General features: G+C 38.7%; 2 protein-coding genes across 4 annotated transcripts in view; both read right to left on the bottom strand.

Annotated features, from left to right (window-relative positions):
• LOC119804674 (putative bifunctional UDP-N-acetylglucosamine transferase and deubiquitinase ALG13) overlaps positions 1 to 759 on the bottom strand; it is a 35,326-nt gene extending 34,567 nt beyond the window's left edge. For both annotated transcript variants that reach the window (XM_038316219.1, XM_038316220.1), the window contains exon 1: positions 499 to 759. In XM_038316219.1, coding sequence (XP_038172147.1) covers positions 499 to 636 — 138 coding nt within the window. In that variant the 5' untranslated portion in view covers positions 637 to 759. The remainder of the gene's footprint in view (positions 1 to 498) is intronic.
• On the bottom strand, positions 603 to 17,344 carry LOC119804675 (UDP-N-acetylglucosamine transferase subunit ALG13 homolog). 2 transcript variants are annotated; one of them, XM_038316223.1, is made up of 4 exons: positions 17,214 to 17,344; positions 15,073 to 15,235; positions 12,041 to 12,179; positions 603 to 846 (listed from the first exon to the last, which is right to left on the bottom strand). In XM_038316223.1, the coding sequence occupies exons 1-4, from the start codon at positions 17,292 to 17,294 to the stop codon at positions 747 to 749; spliced, it is 483 nt and encodes a 160-aa protein (XP_038172151.1). In that variant the 5' UTR covers positions 17,295 to 17,344; the 3' UTR covers positions 603 to 746. The 2 variants fall into 2 exon arrangements, with proteins under 2 accessions (XP_038172151.1, XP_038172150.1); XM_038316222.1 differs by lacking the exon at positions 603 to 846 and adding an exon at positions 9,201 to 9,333.
• Positions 17,345 to 17,641: the final 297 nt, after the last annotated feature.

Genomic DNA, 17,641 nt, shown 5'->3' with positions numbered 1-17,641 from the left:
CTAGAACACATGTTGGAAACAAAAAATTATGTCCATCTGTTACTACACCTGATCTTCACCAAAGGTGAAGAAGTCATGCCTCATCTTACAAATGGTGAACTCTAGTAAGATTGAAGGCTAATTCTCTCCTAGACTTTCAACTCCACAATGGCACAATCTATTAATGTTTTTCTTATGCATAAAACAAAAGGGAGGACATGCTTACAAACTGAGATTCAATTCAAAGTTTTTTTAACCCCACATTAATTTACCCCTCCCCCATTACAAACTGAAAATGAAAAGCAGAAAAGTAGGCACAGGAAAACAGTATTTGCTCTAATCAGCAATAGCACAGTATTTCACTGTACTTTTCAGGCAGGCCTGGATATTATCACTGAAAAAACAAAGGTAACGCTTTTGTTTCTTTCACTATGCTACAGATGGAGATACTCAACATGCCATATCTCACTCTGAAATCTTACAAACAAGACATTATCCAGTTGTCATATTTATATTTACCTGCTCGGAAATAGCCCGAAAAAGGCAAGAGGCATCCTTGGCAACCACCTTCCGAAACAGCCCTAAACTGCCTAAATATTCATCCATTGATGCCTCACTCAAAGACTTCTGGCCGCAGTTTTTCCATCCTTTATTCATTGTGCATGGGATGAGGAGAAAGTAACAGAGGGGTGAAAAAGAAGAAAAAACAGAATGCAGGGAGGACTAGGCAATGGCGACAAGTTGTGTAGGCAGGTATCCGAAACAGCTCAAGGTCTAGGCAGAAGGCAGGTGCGGCAGGGCTGAAGAATCTTGGCAATTTCCAGAAGCAGAAGCAAGAGGCTGACTGGCGCAGGACAAGACAGGACCCTGTGGAAAAAACAAAACGAAGAGCAGATGCTCCAAAGAATAAGAAACTTGAGAAATAAGGGAAGAAAAAAATTAAACAGTTACAGAAAGGTAGGACTATCAAAATCAGCTAAAGGCATAAAAAGTGACTAAGCAGCTGAACTCTGGGGATCTGAAGAAAAACTTGGGAAAGTTACTTCAGGAGGCTGCAAAGATTATAAAAAGCTTCACGTGTGTAAAACAGCTTACTCCATGAAAAGCACTGAGAGCACTGCCAGAATTTCCAAATAATTTCTGTCCTTCAGAAGCCCTCCAGAGTTTAAAGGAAGTAGGGGTGGGGTATTTAATTCTCTTTAGTACTAAGAACATCTTTTTAAAAAAAACAAAGAAAAGGGAAGGGACCTCCATCTGCTGGGACAGAGATCACTTAAAGAAAAGTAAAAATGCCAAGCAACTGTTTCAAGTATAAGAATAAAGTCAACTCAGTCAATTCTAGATTAAAAAATTGTCTACTGAGACCACTGAAAATAAATCCATTCGTACTACTAGGAAATCCCAATATAATTCTTGAAGAATGTCAAGTTGCTGCAGAGTACTAACAAAAACAGGGAATTTTTAACTGAAAACAATGAGAGCTAGAGATGGCTGAGCAGCTAAAAGCATGTGCTGCAAAAGACTAGAGTTCAGTTCCCAGCACCCACGCCAAGTGGGTCACAACCACCTGTACTTCCTCTGGTACCCATGAGCATCTACACTCATATACAGTGCACATACCCACACAAATATATGTAATTAAAAATAAATCTTTAAAAAGTGGAAACAATGAAAGCAGGATAAAATGAAATGCCTTAAACAGAAACTTTTAAAAATATACATTTAAGATTTGACGGCACATTAATATGTTTGACATGTTGTTACATGTTAGTGTACTTTGCAGAAAAAAATTCTCTGAATCTTGGCGGGGGGGCTTCATTTCTATTATTTTGTTTTGACATCAAGTATTTTTACTTAAATGCCAAAATACAACCTTCATACTTAAAGTGTTAAAAAGTAAGTTTTAGGGGCATACAGCTCAGTAATAAAGCTTGCATACTAGATTATTGTACACTAGATTCAATACCAGCATCTCAAATAAATAAGTCAAAAGCTTGTTTTTCCTATTGATCTAGAAATGTTAAACTTGCACCTTTCCTATTTGTAGAGTGATAACACACTAAATTAAATATGTAAAGTCCTAGCTACATGGTTTCAACAACAAAAAAAATAGTATACTCTAAATGAAAGAAAAAGTTGACTTTAAACACGTTGCAAAGTAAAGTAGCTATCAAAACTGTTATTCTTCTATGTAAGTCAACAGCAATTAAGACTGCTGTCTATAGAAGAAACAGGAACCATCACTTATAATTTAAGAATGAAATAAAATCATAAGGAATAAAATCTTGACTTTCCTTACCATACCAATTTCATATTACCTTATTTCTTTTCTAAAAAAACCATAATATACAGGAACTTTGTACAAGTTCTGAACTATACTGTTTGGTTATAGGGAAACCATCATTTTTAAGATCACTAATTCACTAAGAAAGACATATTTAGGATTACAATTAAAAAGTTGATTCATTTTGTCATATTCTACAAGTAAAGACAAAATACAAATTCTTTACAGCTTCTGAACTTTAAACATGGGTATATAAAACCTCAACAAATCCTATTCATATACTTCCATTTGAAAAAAAACTGGAGGGGAAGGGGTCAGAAAGACAATGAAAATATAGAGGAAACCAAGAAACAAAGACCAGAAAAATCCTCAACAAAAGACAACAAGAGAAAGAAAAGTACGTACTAAGAAACCAAGCAACAGATAAAATTTATTTTTGACAAAGGAACAAAGGCAATACAATAGATAATACAATATTTATATCAAGTGGTGCAAGAATTGGCCATTTGTAATACAAAAATTAACCCTAGACCTAAATCTCAGGCTTTGTTTTGTTAGTTAATGCAAAGCAGACTAGATCTATAAAGTTTCTGTGTTTATCCTGATAGCTGCTTCCCAAGGGAGGGTTAAGACAGTAAGAAAAAAGCTGCAAGGGAGCCCCCTCTGTGCCCTTTTGTATTGTATATTTTAGCTTCTGACCTACAAATGTTTGGAAATCAATACATAAAATCAAAGTTCTTAAAAATATTTTAAGAGAAAACATTCAATAACCTTGGGTTAGGCCAAGTTGTTGAAAAGCATAGAGATTGTACTTTCACAAAATAACTTTTGCTCTACAAATGAAATTGTCAGAACAGGTGACAACAGAAGTAACAAACTAGGGTAAAATACATGCATATCATATATTTATCAAAGAAATATTTGTATTGAAAATATATACTTGTATTATTATTATTAAAATGACTAGGGATGTAGATCAGCTGATACACTGCTTGCTTAGCACACTAGAGACCCCAAGTTCAATCCTCAGGAAAATATAAAACTAGCATGGAGGCACAAGGCTTTAACCTCAGCTCTCCAGTAGTAGAGTCAGGATTTCAGACATTTACAACCACCTGCTGCTACAGTCTAAGGCTGGTCTCTACTACACATATAGTTAGCAATGAACAATCTAGTTTTTTTTTCAATGGGCAAAATACCTTAGTGTTTTACTAAAGGTAAATAAAAGGGAAGTTATCAATATAGTTAAGGTGGCAGAATGCTTGTCTTGTGTATAATATCCCAGCTTTAGGAGCTAGCTGCAAGACCAGGATTTTAAGCTTATTTTCCACTAAACAAGAGTTTGAGGCCCATCTGTGCTAGAGTCTCCGTCTAAAAAGCAAAGTGAGTAAAAATAGCTAATAAGTAGTTAGAAGATGTTCAGCATAAAAATGCAAATTAAAACCACAATGAGACAATTACACATGTACTGGGAAGGCTATAAAACATCTGTGAACAAGAGTGTGGGAAAACCAGCCCTAAAAAGCCAGATGCAAAAGGAGTGATATGAAATATGCCATAAGGCAAATATAGATAAAAATCAGATTAGTAGTTACCAGGGGCTGTGGTGGAACAGGCATTGGCAACAAACAAGCATTTAGAAAGATAAAAATCTGAAAATCTTTCCCAACGGTTTCACTAAAAATTACGGAATTATACTCTTTAAAAAACTGGTTAATTTTGCCAGGTAGTGGTGGTACATGTCTTTAATCCCAGCACTCAGGAGGTAGAGGCAGGTGTACCTCTGTAATTTCAAGGCCAGCAATGCTAGTTCCAGGATAACCAGGGCTACATAAACACCGCGGGGAGGGCCTGGTTAATTTTTAATATTCATCATAAGTGTAGAATTAAAATCTTTTCATATATTTAGAGTTACACATCCATCACAATTTGAGAAGACTGTCACTTGAAAATGAAACCCTATTATCTTACAGCTATTATTCTCTAATTACTCTATTTCACCAACTTAGTAGTTGCCTGCCTATTTTTAGATTTACCTATTCTGAGCATTTCTAATAAATGTAACCATACATTTTTATATGGTCCTGTGTGACTCACTTGTTACACTTAGCACAGAGTTCATTTTAAGAACCACCATTCCAAAGCAAGGTGTTCTACAAGTTATTGCTAATTCTTTGAAGCATTATTTTAGGGCAAACCCAAAACTTTAATAAACACTGCCATCTTTGAGATTCATAATCCCTATTTAAGCAATATTAAAAGTTCTTGAGGAATGCTTGTTGAGCTATCAGAAGATATAGTAATAAAGACTTTGAGAATGATGAAAATACCAAGAAAAACAAGAAGGAAATAGTACCAGAAGATAACTTCAAAACACAAATATTTAAGGAAAACAATAGCATATAACTTACTTGTAATCAGGTAAACCAATTGGGAGAATTTCTCTCCGTGGAGTCTATGAATAACAGTACACTTTAAAATAGCAATATAAAAAACCCAAATAGGCCCTGTGTCTATAACTAACATAAATGTGCAATTTTGGGGATATTGATATAATTTAAAACACTATCTTATTATACCAATAAATGATGAACATGCACTAAGAATTCAGTGCTCCAATTACCATTCCCAGATTATCCCCCATTGCTTGGATCCCTGTATCTACAAAATGGGACAAAATGAAACTATGTCTTAGGATTACTAGAGGTTAAATAAATTCATATGTAAAGTAAACTGAGTAAGTACCAATATATAAGCACTTAACAAGTGTAAAACACAACTATTGTTCTTTCTTCCCTAGTCTCCCCAGAAAAATATGGTATCATTTTGTACAGCATAAAATTGGCTCACCATGTTTATCACCATTACATGTTCCCAAATATTCTCCAAAAGCCAATTTCAAATAATCTGCCCATACATCATTTACCAGAGCATATGCAGATTTAGTCATCTCTGCAAATTGTTACATGAACATGAATTGAGTGCTATTATCTCACTAACAGCAAAAGAAAAATGCCTACAGTACTTTTAGTCATTCCTGACTTTAGTCTTAACTTTTCTTTTATATTGCCCTTTGACTTAACTTTGTATCTGAAATCAAACTACTTTATGCTGCAGAACCCTGTAACAAGTTCATTGGTTAGACCTCCCAACCATTCCAGCTTATTCACTCCCAACTATAAGCTATCAAATCTAAAATTCCCAGTTTCCAAGATCATCTCATAACATCAACCTCTCACATACTTAAACACCAAATTTTGTAGGACCAGAAAAGTCACTTCTGAATCTGTCCATGGTATCAATTTCCCAAAAATCATTTTTTATCTCCTTATATCTGGAAATCTAAATAACACTAATAAAAGTATTAAACATCATTCCAATTATCCAGTGACTTTAAAATTAACTTTATTCAGAAATATTTCAAGTAAAATCTTTTTTTTATAAGAAATAGTAACACATAAACCTTTTAGCCTTTTTTACACACCGGTACTATTTTCAAATATCTTTTATTTCTAATAGTCTATATAATTGTCTTAAAGTGAATTAAGTCAATTAAGACAGTTCTCTAAGCCGGGCAGTGGTGGCTCAGGACTTTAATCCAAGCACTCACTGAGTTCAAGGCCAGCCATTTCTAGAAAGGCTAGTTCAAGCTAGAACCAGGGCTGTTACACAAAGAAACTGCCTCGAAATACAAAAATAAATAAGATAATCCTCTGCCCTTGATCCTCAGAACACTTTTATAAATTTCAAAACGTGAATCCCAAGTTTTAGTTCTAAGTAGGGTTGTCATGCACTAAGGAAACTCCTGGTATGGAATTACTACTATTGAAAAAATTTAAATTAAAAAATGTCCCTGGATTAGCTATGAAACAAAACAAAAGCTTAAAACGAATATTATGCTATAGTAAGAAAAAATGCAGGACTCAATGAAATTGTTTCTAATGGTATTTCTGGCAAAAGGCTGTTTTCTTAAGCAAATTGTCACCTCTAGTCTTTTTCCTCAGCTGAGAAACTACACAACTTAATATGTTGAGAAATTTTGTCAAGCAAAATTCAAATTATCCTGGCTTAAAATCTCATAATATAAAATACCACAAAGGTATAGTCAGAAATATTACCACATACAACAAAGGATTGTTGAGTAACTAAAACTACATTATGTGGTCTAGTATTAAGTATTAAAGAATTGGAAGCCTGTTGCCTTTCCAGATATATTTGAATAGACTTCTTTATCGTTAGTCATTCAAGCCACAAAGTCATTTAAAAGGCTAGGTGACCAACATAAACATCATACCACAATTTTCTCAAATGAGAAAGGTATTTTAAAAGACCCATTAAACATTAGGCTTCTATCTCTAGATGTAAATCAAACCTTTTGTAAATTAGTATAGAGCTGGTGAAAGGCTAGGAATAACTTAGTAGTGTGCCCTGCAAGGACTTGAGCAAGTGCCCCACCAAGGACATAAAATTGCAATACATGATACAATGGGATTAGAAACTCAAAACTGAGATGGAAACAAGGTGCTCACTGGCCAGCCCCTCTAGTCTAGTAAGTGACCTGGCCAGGGAGCAATGATCTTAGAAGTGCATGTTATTTGGGGATAAACCCTGAGTTTGTTCTCGGGCCTCCTCAAGCACAGGCATGCAAATAAATAGGCACTTTAAAAAATGATAACTATATATAATAATGGCATAATTACTCTTAATTCTCACCTATGAAGATGTGAACTATTAACACTTAGATATCTAATTCTCACCAAAATTTTAATTCAGGGTACTTTCTCAGGAACCTACTTTTACCATCAGTAAAAATTTAATATTAACCAAGTAAGGGACAATCAGGAAAATAAATCTAATATATGCAAATACATTACCAAGTAAAATGTTTGAAGCAAAAGTTATGCCTTTAACCATCATGATCCCATCTATTGACCTGATTTCATTTCTTACTGCATAGGCTCAGAATAAACTGAAACTCACTATGTAGCACAGCTGAATTCCAGATTGCTGGGGTTACAGCACCATCATGCCAAACTCTCAAATTTCTATTTTTATGGATAAACTGTATCTAAAATTTCTACCAATGAACTATTAGACTTAAATATATTATGTTAAAAGTTCTGAGACCAAACTCAGAAATTATATATATTGAGTTCTTGTAATTTCAAAACTATGTATTTAAGCAATTATACATATCACACAATTGTAAAATAATTTTTATAAAAACAAATTGCCAAATTGTTATACGTTTCATCACTATAGAAGGTATTTAATTTTGGGTTTTTATGTAGTTATTTTTCTGTATATCTGTGCACCACACACATGCCTGGTGTCCACAAATGCCAGAGGAGGTAGGTAGGATACCCCATCATGTAGATATTGATAATAGAACCTGTGCCCTCTAAGTTAACATATATTTTAAGAACCAAACTTATTTCACGAAATACAACTCAACTACTGAGCTCGCTTCAGCCACCAGATGTGAATTGTAGTAGCTCAGTGGTAGAGCCTATTACCCAGCATGTGCGAAGTCCTAAGTTTAAACCCTACTATGTCTATCCAAATGAATAGACCAATGAAATGAATCACCAGCAAATGTTCTGCCAAGCCTAGACACCCACATTTGATCCTAGGGACTAACATGGCTGAAGGACAGAAACATCCCAGTTGTCTTCTGACTTACACATGAACATATCCATACACACACAAAATTAAAAATGTAAATAAAAAACAGCCAAGTCATACTGTTATATCTTTGGATTTATTCTCTACTTTTTAAAGCATTGATAAGATTATCACATTCTACTTACATGTGTGTATGCATTCATGTGAATGTAGGGATGTGTGCCATGGTGAGCTGGTGGAAATAAGAGGAAAACCTCAGGCTCAATGGTTAATTTCCACCTTGTTTGATACAGGGTCTCTTTTTGTCACTCACTAATATGAACACCAGGCTGCCTAGCCCAATGTCTTTGAGGGATTCTGTCTCCATCTACCATCTCATCATAGGCAAAGGGATTCTAGATACAAACTACCATCCCTGACTAATGTTGATTATGAGGATGCAAACTCAGGTCCTCACACTTATGTACCAAGTACACTTTATTCACTGAGCCATCCCCCCAGCCCTTCTCAGAGGAACAAATATTACCAGGTGTGGTAGTATGTGCCTGTAATCTCAACACACTTGAAGGATCAGAAGTCCAAAAGGTGAACTTATCTACTTTATTCTTCAGAATAAAACTTACTTGAAGTACAGTAGATCCATTACTTTGATCATCTTTTTCAGATAACTATTAGCTCCCACAAAGTAAACCCATTTTTCTCTGCATAATACAAAAAAAAGCTGTCTCAAGATTATAAACCAACAGATGTTGACTTTCTCACCAAACGTTAGATTGTTAGCATTTTATTCTTTTCTTCAAAGTAACATGTTACCAATATCTGATTTTTATTAACATTTTTCAATTTTTTTAGTTTTGTGTTTTTGTTTGTTTCAGTTTTTGGAAACAGAGTTACTCTGTGTACCCCTGGCTGTCCTGAAACTTAATCTGTAGACCAGACTGGCCTTGAACTCAGAGATCCACCTGCCTAAACCTCCCCAGCCCAAGGGCTGGGATTAAGGGTGTGCTCAGGTTGTTTTTGTTGGGTTTTGTCATTGTTGTTGCTTAAGCAATCAGATATCCATTTAAGATTCTAGGACAAAACTGTGAAGACTACATTTTCAAAGTTAGGAACTCACTACATCACTACATACTCAAATGCTAGAAAAGCTTCCTAAATTTACTGAGATTAGGACTTGGACCCAACTGCAATGTTTATGCCACAAAATTCTCTATATATTTTTATGGTAAATATATTAATTTGTAATTGTTCTACAAATACATGCCATAAACTTATTTTGATTTTATCACATTTCATGAACTGGATTTAGGGGTATTTTAAAGTGTTGAGTTTATTTTTGTAATCCAACAACTTTATCCAAAAATGCAGAAAATTTTTCTGGCTGGCCAGGAGGATAATATTTCAGTGTTGATAAATCCATTGACTGTAACAGCCCAGGAAGCGTGCTAAAACAAAAGAAGAAAAATATCAGGTAGCATGAGAGAAAGTTCCATAGCTTATCTGCTGCCCATTTGATGAATGAACTGTGAATTTTTGTAATTTTAATATTATGGGGATATACACACTATTATTGCCAACACGAAGAGTACCATAGAATGTTGGATAAATTGAATAGACATTTTTAGTTCAGTCAAATGAAGTGTTTCAGAAATGTCGTTTCAAGGAAAATTTAATTATACTGCTTTTTAATACTTTCCAAGACCACACAAACATAAAATAAAGCAAAGTTAATTTATGAAAACAGAATACATGAAACCAAAACAATAGTATCAGAAAAGAAAGCTATGGTTACTATACTAAATATCATGCATATCAACTGTGAGAAAACTATTTTACTGAAAATTACCATGGATTCATAACTAACCAATATGAGTCATCATGTATGTTGGAAATAAGGTTCTAAACAACAGCATAAGACTTACTTCACAAACTTTTTTTTTTTTTTGGTTTTTCGAGACAGGGTTTCTCTGCAGCTTTAGAGCCTGTCCTGGAGCTAGCTCTTGTAGACCAGGCTGGTCTCGAACTCACAGAGATCCACCTGCCTCTGCCTCCCGAGTGTTGGGATTAAAGGCGTGCGCCACCACCGTCCAGCTTACTTCAGAAACTTAATTAAACAAGTGAACTAAATTTGAACAGACATACACCATCCAACCTAGGTTTGGGTAAAATATAATCAATGCTTCTTGATACTATCAAAAATGACTTTTCTGAAATTAATAGTTTCTAAAACTGTTTAAAAGAAACGGGGAGGGCAAAGAAATTGCTCTGAGGGTAAAAGTGATTATCACCAAGCCTGAAAACGGTGAAATCAATCCCCAGAACACACATGATAGGAAAAGAGAACAATAAAATTGTCATCTTTAAGGCCCACAATATAGCACACATACATATGTAAATATTTTTTTTCAAAAAAAAAAAGGAGGCATACAGGTCATTTCATGCTGCAGAAAAAGTTAGGATGTTTTTATATATTTTTTTAAAAATCTATTTTTTGTATTTTATAATATACTAACAAAAAATTCAGAGCTAACTAGCTGGGGACAGTGGCCTATCTATCATCTCAAAAGCTCTGAAGGATCAGGAGTGCAAGGTTAGCCTGTGCTATACAGAGATCATCTCCAAAAAAAATAGAAGTGAACACATTTTGAATGAAATTCCTTTTCAACAGCCCGTAGAAATATTAACTTTGATACACTGTTTAGGAAGTTAAGATCTGTTCCTGAGATGTTATCAACTTTTAGATGTTGTCAAGTACCTAAAGGCAGATACACCAATCATCTGAACTGTTCCTAATTTCTAGTTTTTCTTCTGTGTCATTTTACCAAGACAACATTTCCTTTCTTCCATCATTATAGAGTTAAGCAAACAACCAATTTTACTGTTTGAATAGTAGTCACTAAATCTGTCTTCTCCCAGTGGGAACATCAAGCTTAGTTCACTGATACATACATACATGTGTGTGTGTGTGTGTGTGTGTGTGTACCAAATGTCTAAAAAAGCATGTCATAACAAGTGTATCATACTTAATGAATGCACAGGTATACACCAAATGTCTGAAAGAAACAAAAAAATCCAAAGACACGCTTACCATGTTCTAATTTTAATATAAGACATAGATATAGACATACAATTAATTTCTTTATGAGATTACTTTTTTAAAATATCAAGTTAGAAAAGTTTTTAAAATTAAGCAACTGGGAATTACTGACCTGGCCCTTTGGCAAGCTTCTAGTGTCCCAAAGAAGAACTAACAGAAAAACAGCATTTTTCTTCAAGCTTCTACTGTGTTGCTGATAAAACAATAATCCTTACCAAAGATCCCTTTTCTTAAAGTGCTCCGTGGCTTCTCATTAAACATAAAATAAAATTAGAACTCTTAAATGAGCTTATGCCCTCCCAGCTTCATATTCATTCTTCCCTGGTCACTATGCTTTTACCATACCAACCTTCCCTGTTCCTCAAGCATTCCAAACTCCAAGTTCATTCCTAAATTAAAGGTTTTGTAACTCAAGCTCCCTTGCCTTTAAACTTCATGACTGGTTCTTCCTTCTAATTCAGGACTCACCTCAAACATCTGGTCATTTGTCAAGCCTCTCCTGAAGTCTACCTAATTCTTCCTTATCCCAGCTGTAACATTGTCCTGTCTTTTTATTTCTAGCATAGTTCATCATTTGAAACTCTAGCACCATAATGTAAATACTATGTTTGCCACTGTAACCCAAGCACTTAAAACAGTACCAACTTTTTATTAGATAGAAGAGAATATGTGAATGAATATATGGGCTTCCAGTGGATTTACTAAAAGTCAAACTTTAACAACTAAAACTCATATATATGAAACTGTCCAAATAACTGAATTAATTAGTCCTTAATATAAGTATACACCTTCTTTGAACACTGAAAACCTGAATAGTGAACTATAAAACTATGATTCTTGGAAATCTGCACACCAGTATGCACTTTCAGACATTCAAATTCACATACACAGAGTTGGCCATGAATACAGAAAAAGACAACACAGAACCAAGTCAAAGTTAAGACAAATAAGAGGTTATAGTGTGTGAAAAGTGTAAAAGTCAAAAGGTTAGACAGGTGGGTAACAGCCGGGAAGGAATTAAAGGCAAGAGTTCAATTGATCAGTCTCTAGTATACCTGCAGGTACAATAGAAGAGATGTCCTTCTTTGTGCAACTGCTTTGCCAATTCAAATTGATGATTGTTCATTAACTTTTCATTTACAACTACCACAAGTGGCTTGCCTTTTTCCAGACTCTCCAAACAACTTCCTGCACCTATGAAAATAAACTTATTAAATCAATTTTTTTAACTTATGGTACACTATCATCATAGTTTTATTTCTAAAATTAATTTAGTCAGTAAAACTATAAAACCAAATCTTTTACTTATTTCTTAAAAATGACAAACATTAAACTTAGTGGCACATGCCCCGAATTCCAGCATGTGGGAGATTAAAGCAGGAGCATCATGGGTCACACAGGCAGACTCTGTATCAACAACAAAAAGAAAATGTACCAACTAATTTTACTCTATTGTTTTTTGAGGGGAGGGGAATAGAACGTCTACAGCCCAATCTTGCCTGAAACTTGCTATAAAGTCCAAGCTGACATTGAACTCACCATTATCATTACTGTCTTGTTATAACCTCCATGACTCTTGAGATTACCAAATCCCTGGCAGCTACCATTGAACTTCACTTCTATCCAAATACAAACAGAAAAGGCAGGTTTATGCCCTGAAGACACCCACATTAAAAGCTGAGTTCAATCTGTAACACCAATTAGGGGAGGAAGGAGACAGGAAATCCCTGGAGTCCATTAACCTATCAGGTGACCTGAACTGATAACTCTAGATTCAGTGAGACCCTGTTTCAAAAAAAAATAATGTGGAAAGCTTAGAGATGGCTCAGAATTCAAGAGCATATACTGTCCTGTTCTCTTTCAGAAAACCTAAGTTTGATTGGGTCACTCATAGCTATCTGTAATTCCAGCTCCATCCAGGGTGTACAAATACATACAACTAAAAAATACATATTAAAAAACAGTGGGAGCACACCTTTAATCCCAGCACTCAGGAGGCAAAAGCTGACAGATTGTTGTGAGCTCAAAGCCAGCCTGGTCTACATATTGAATTCTAGGCAAGCCAGGACTACAGAATGAGACTATATAGATATAGATATATAGATATAGATATACTAAACATGGAGAACAACCCAGTAAAATACCCATTGTCTACCTCTAGCCTCAACACACACAGATGCATTATATACACACACACACACACACACACACACACACAAATGCACATGCACGGACCGACATCAGACACATACATACCACATACAAAAAATAAAGGTGATTTTTAAAAATTACTGAGTTTTTAAGATAGCCCCAGAGCCCACATGGTAGAAGACAACAGACACACACCGACACACACACACACACACACACACACACACACACACACACACACACGGAAGGATTAGGGGAGAGGAAGAGAAGTAGGGAGAGGGAGAAAACAAATGCACTAAATTTTTCTTATATTTTTTAAAGGCTAGCCTATAAATAGTGACAAGTACTAATACAGAAAACAGTCCTTATGCTTCTACCCCTGATGGTTATTCCCAAGATAGTCATGACTAGATCACCACGAATGTGCAAATTTTATGATCACTTCAACTTTTAAAATTCCTTACAGGGCTAGGAAGAAGGCTGAGCAGACACATGTCACAAAGCCTGAAAACCTGAGCTCCCACCATGGAAACCCCAGAGTAGAGAGAATCAATTCCCACAAGTTTCCTTCTGACCTTCACATAACATGCCATGGCACACTTGCAACCATACACACAAGTAAATGACATTTAGGAGGACTATTAGAGACTATTTAGTGTTACAGTAGTAATTAAGAAGACAGACTCTACTGCTAAATAGTTATATTCTACAACTATGAATTACTGAACATCCATGTGTCTCAAGTTACCACACACCTAACAAATCAAGTCTAGAAAAACCAGCATGTCACCCACAAATACCCATAGCAGACAAAACTGCGCTGTTCCCCCAAAACAGCTTTTCTAAAAGTACTGGAAATCTCAGGAACTCCGTTAGTTTGATCTCTTAAGGCTAGGCTACAATATACTTTCTAAATCTATTAGCTTATGACTCTGAATACACAATTTATAAATCTAAAATTTTTAATTTTCTTACCATATGCTATTCAAAACTAAATAATATTTTGCTGCATCTATTTTACATATATTCAACAGAAGTGCTAAAAAGACAATCTTTAAATGGTTATTACTACAACCCACTCCTACCACTGAAAAGGCTTAATGTCCTTTAGATCTAAGCCCAAATACTAATTTCAAATTCACAATCTGGCCAGGTGGTGGTGGCATGCACCTTTAATTCCAGCACTTGGGAGGCAGAGGCAGGTAGATCTCTGTGAGTTCGAGGCCAGCTTGGTCTACAAGAGCTAGTTCCAGGCTCCAAAGCTATGGAGAAACCTTGTCTCGGTAAAACCAAAAAAACAAGTTCACAATTTGTTATGATCATTGAAAACATTATCTTTCCCCTCTGTTTAGAGTTTCGTACTATAAAAGTGGGTTAAAATAGCTTTATACCCTCTTGTCTAGAAATATCCTTCTCTCCACTAAAGTTATCAATGGATACATTCAAGTCAAATAATTATATTAAAGCAAAGCTGCTATGAATTATTCTGTGTAACTTACAGATTTTTAAGACAGGGTCTCAAGTAGCCTAGCCCAGGCTGGCCTTCACCACCTCCTCTCAAGGGCTAGAATTACAAACCTGGCTTTCCTAATTGTGGTGGTAAGAACTGGAACCAGGTCTTTCCACAGGCTAAGCATGTACCCTGAATTAGATCTCTAGTCCTTGTAAATTCAGTCTGAAAAGGTTAAAGTGTCTGTTTTTTAATCAAAGATAAAAACCCAAGATTCTAAGGCTGGAAAGATGGCTCAGCAGTTAAAAGCACTGACTGCTCTTCCAGAGGTCCTGAGTTCGATTCCCAGCAACCACATGGTGGCTCACGACCACCTCTAGTGGGATTTGATGCACACTCCTGGGATAAAGGTGTGCATGCAAATAGAACACTCATATACAGAATATAAATGAATCTTAAAAAAAAAAAGATTCTCAGACATTTTACCTGCGTGGCTGATGACAAGATCTGCTTGCTGAAGGTCTTCTTTCAAAGAATCCTTATATCTGTAAACATCCAGAGTGAATGACTCTGTGCTAAATGGTTCAGGAACCACTGTGCCTCTCCCAATTTGGAGGACAAGTTGGTTGTAACCGAGACTCTTGAGGATCTAGAACAGGAAATAAGAAAATGCAGTCCTTTTAAATGAGATCAGTCCTTCCAGAAGAGCAGTTAAACAACCTCCAAATTGCTGCTCAAGTGAAGGGTGCACTATACAAAACCTAACTGTGGCTGACCAGTTAGCTTTAAAAATTAGTCCTTTCCCTGCCCGCCCCTGTCCTGGAACCACCAGGGAACCTCACTGCCAGCCAGCTCACAGAGGACAAAAAAAAACAATATATCTTGAATGAGGAGTCGGAAACCGGGCGGGAATCAAGGGAAGAGACTGTTTTTGTTGTTGTTGTTGTTGTTGTTGTTTGTTTTTCGAGACAGGGGTTCTCTGTAGCTTTGGATCCTGTCCTGGAACTAACTCTTGTAGATCAGCCTTCATTTGCCTCCCCAGTCCTGGGATTAAAGGCGTGCACCCCCACCCCCTCACCCCCTGGCTGGGAAGAGCCTGTTTGTCTCACCATTTGAGCAGGGACAGGGCAAACTAGTAGGGTAGGACTGGAGCCACTAGGCTGAGGGCGCCACCCCGAGGGCAAGACCCTCTTTATCTGCTCAAAGAGTTGGGGTACCTGCTCAAAGAGTTGGGGCAACTCGTTTGGGGGCAGGGAGAAGACTAGAGGTGCTGTGGACAAACCATTACTGGCTGGAGTCGGGGGTCGCAGACAGAGATGCTGCGGGCAAACCATTACTGGCGGGGCAGGGTCCGCAAACAGAGACGCTGTGGGTAAACCATTACTGGCTGGGGGGGGGGGGGGGGTGGGAATACACAGACAGAGATGGCTGCGGGCAAACCATTACTGACGAGGGGAGGTCCGCAAACAGAGACGCTGCGGGCAAACCATTATTGGCTGGGGGAGTGAGGTCCTCAGACAGAAATGGTTGTGGGCAAACCATGGGGGGGGGGACGGGCGGGGGAATCGATGACAGAAACGCTGCGGGCAAACCATTATTGGCTGGGGGGGGGGGTCGCAGAGACGTTGCGGGCAAACCATTACTGGCGGGGGGGGGGCTCCACAGACAGAGACGTTGGGGGCAAACCATTACTGGCGGGGGGGGGGTTCCACAGACAGAGACGATGCGGGCAAACCATTATTAACGGGGGGGGGGGTCCGCAGATAGAGATGCTGCGGGCAAACCATTACTGGCGGGGGGGGGGTCGCAAACAGACGTGGCAGGGAAACCATTATCAACCTGGGGGTGTGTCACAAAGACGCTGCGGGGAAACCATTACCGGCCGTGGGGGGTGGTCGCGAACTGAGGCGCTGGGGCTGGGGGGGAAGTATATATCCGGCCTAAGAGGGAGAAGCCCGGACAGACACCAAGGGGAAAACCGTAGCCTGCCTGACAGGGGTGGGGTCTGCACACCGGCGCCTCAGGGCAACCGGTGTCCAGTCTGAGGGGTTGGGGGATGGGGTCCGCAGGCCGAGGCGACACGGGAATGAGCCATTAGTGGCCAGAGAGGTGAAGGGTCGCGGACCAAGGTGTCCGGAGGGACCCGACTGGGCTTCGGGGAGCGACCCAGCCACGGGAGCGAAGGCGTGGATAGTAGAGACTCTAAAGTGGAGGGGACAAGGCCCGGCCGAGGGGTACGGGGTTGGGGGTGAGGGTGAGGGATACTGCGAACGGGGTAGGGTGCCCGGTGGGGGAAGAGGGAAGACTGCGCCGGGGGTGGGACAGGGCAGCAGTAGACAGCGCAGGGGGTGGTGCACGGCGGTGGTGGAGAGAGGGTGAGATGGGGCCTGTCGAGTGGAGAACGGCTGTGAAGAGACAGGAGGGAGCGAAGGGAGGCCTGGCGGTGGTGGAGAGCTGGCTGTGAGGGACACTGGTCGCGGAGGAACGGAGAAGGAACCCGAGGGGGACTAAGGAGGCTTGGGGCAGGGCGCCGGGTACCCGGGGAACAGCTGCCACGCTTCCTTCTGACCGCGGCGGCCAGAGAAGGGCAGCGGAGCTGAGACAGCCAAACCCTGGGCCGGACTTACCTCGACGCTGTCCGGAGCGGCCACTCTAGCGACGAGGTCGTCGAAACTGGTGGTCCCAACAGTCACGAACGCTCTCTTCATTGCGCGGGTTCCAGATTCGGAATTCCTAGAGCGGACGTGACGTCGACTGCTTACGCCGACATCGGATAGGGCAAGGGAGGGAGAGTGGGAGGAGTAAGCCGTTAAGGGTTTGGGTCGCATGACTCCCGGCTGAAGGGTGGGGGGCGGGGACTCGGCAGCCGAGCCCCGTCCCCGCCTCTCCCCTCCCCCCGCCCCTCCGGAGTTCTGCCGCGCGTCTGGCCCACACCCTGAGCGCCCTACACATTTGCATATAAACACCCTTTTGCTCTGTCAAAAAGTCGGACCCCCGGATAACGGGGTGGGTGGGAGCTTGCCGAGTCTAATTGTTTTCTACTGAGAAAAAGAAA

The sequence above is a fragment of the Arvicola amphibius genome, chromosome X (genome assembly GCF_903992535.2).
Source record: "Arvicola amphibius chromosome X, mArvAmp1.2, whole genome shotgun sequence".
Classification (NCBI taxonomy): domain Eukaryota; kingdom Metazoa; phylum Chordata; class Mammalia; order Rodentia; family Cricetidae; genus Arvicola; species Arvicola amphibius.
This window is presented reverse-complemented; position numbering and strand designations above follow the sequence as displayed.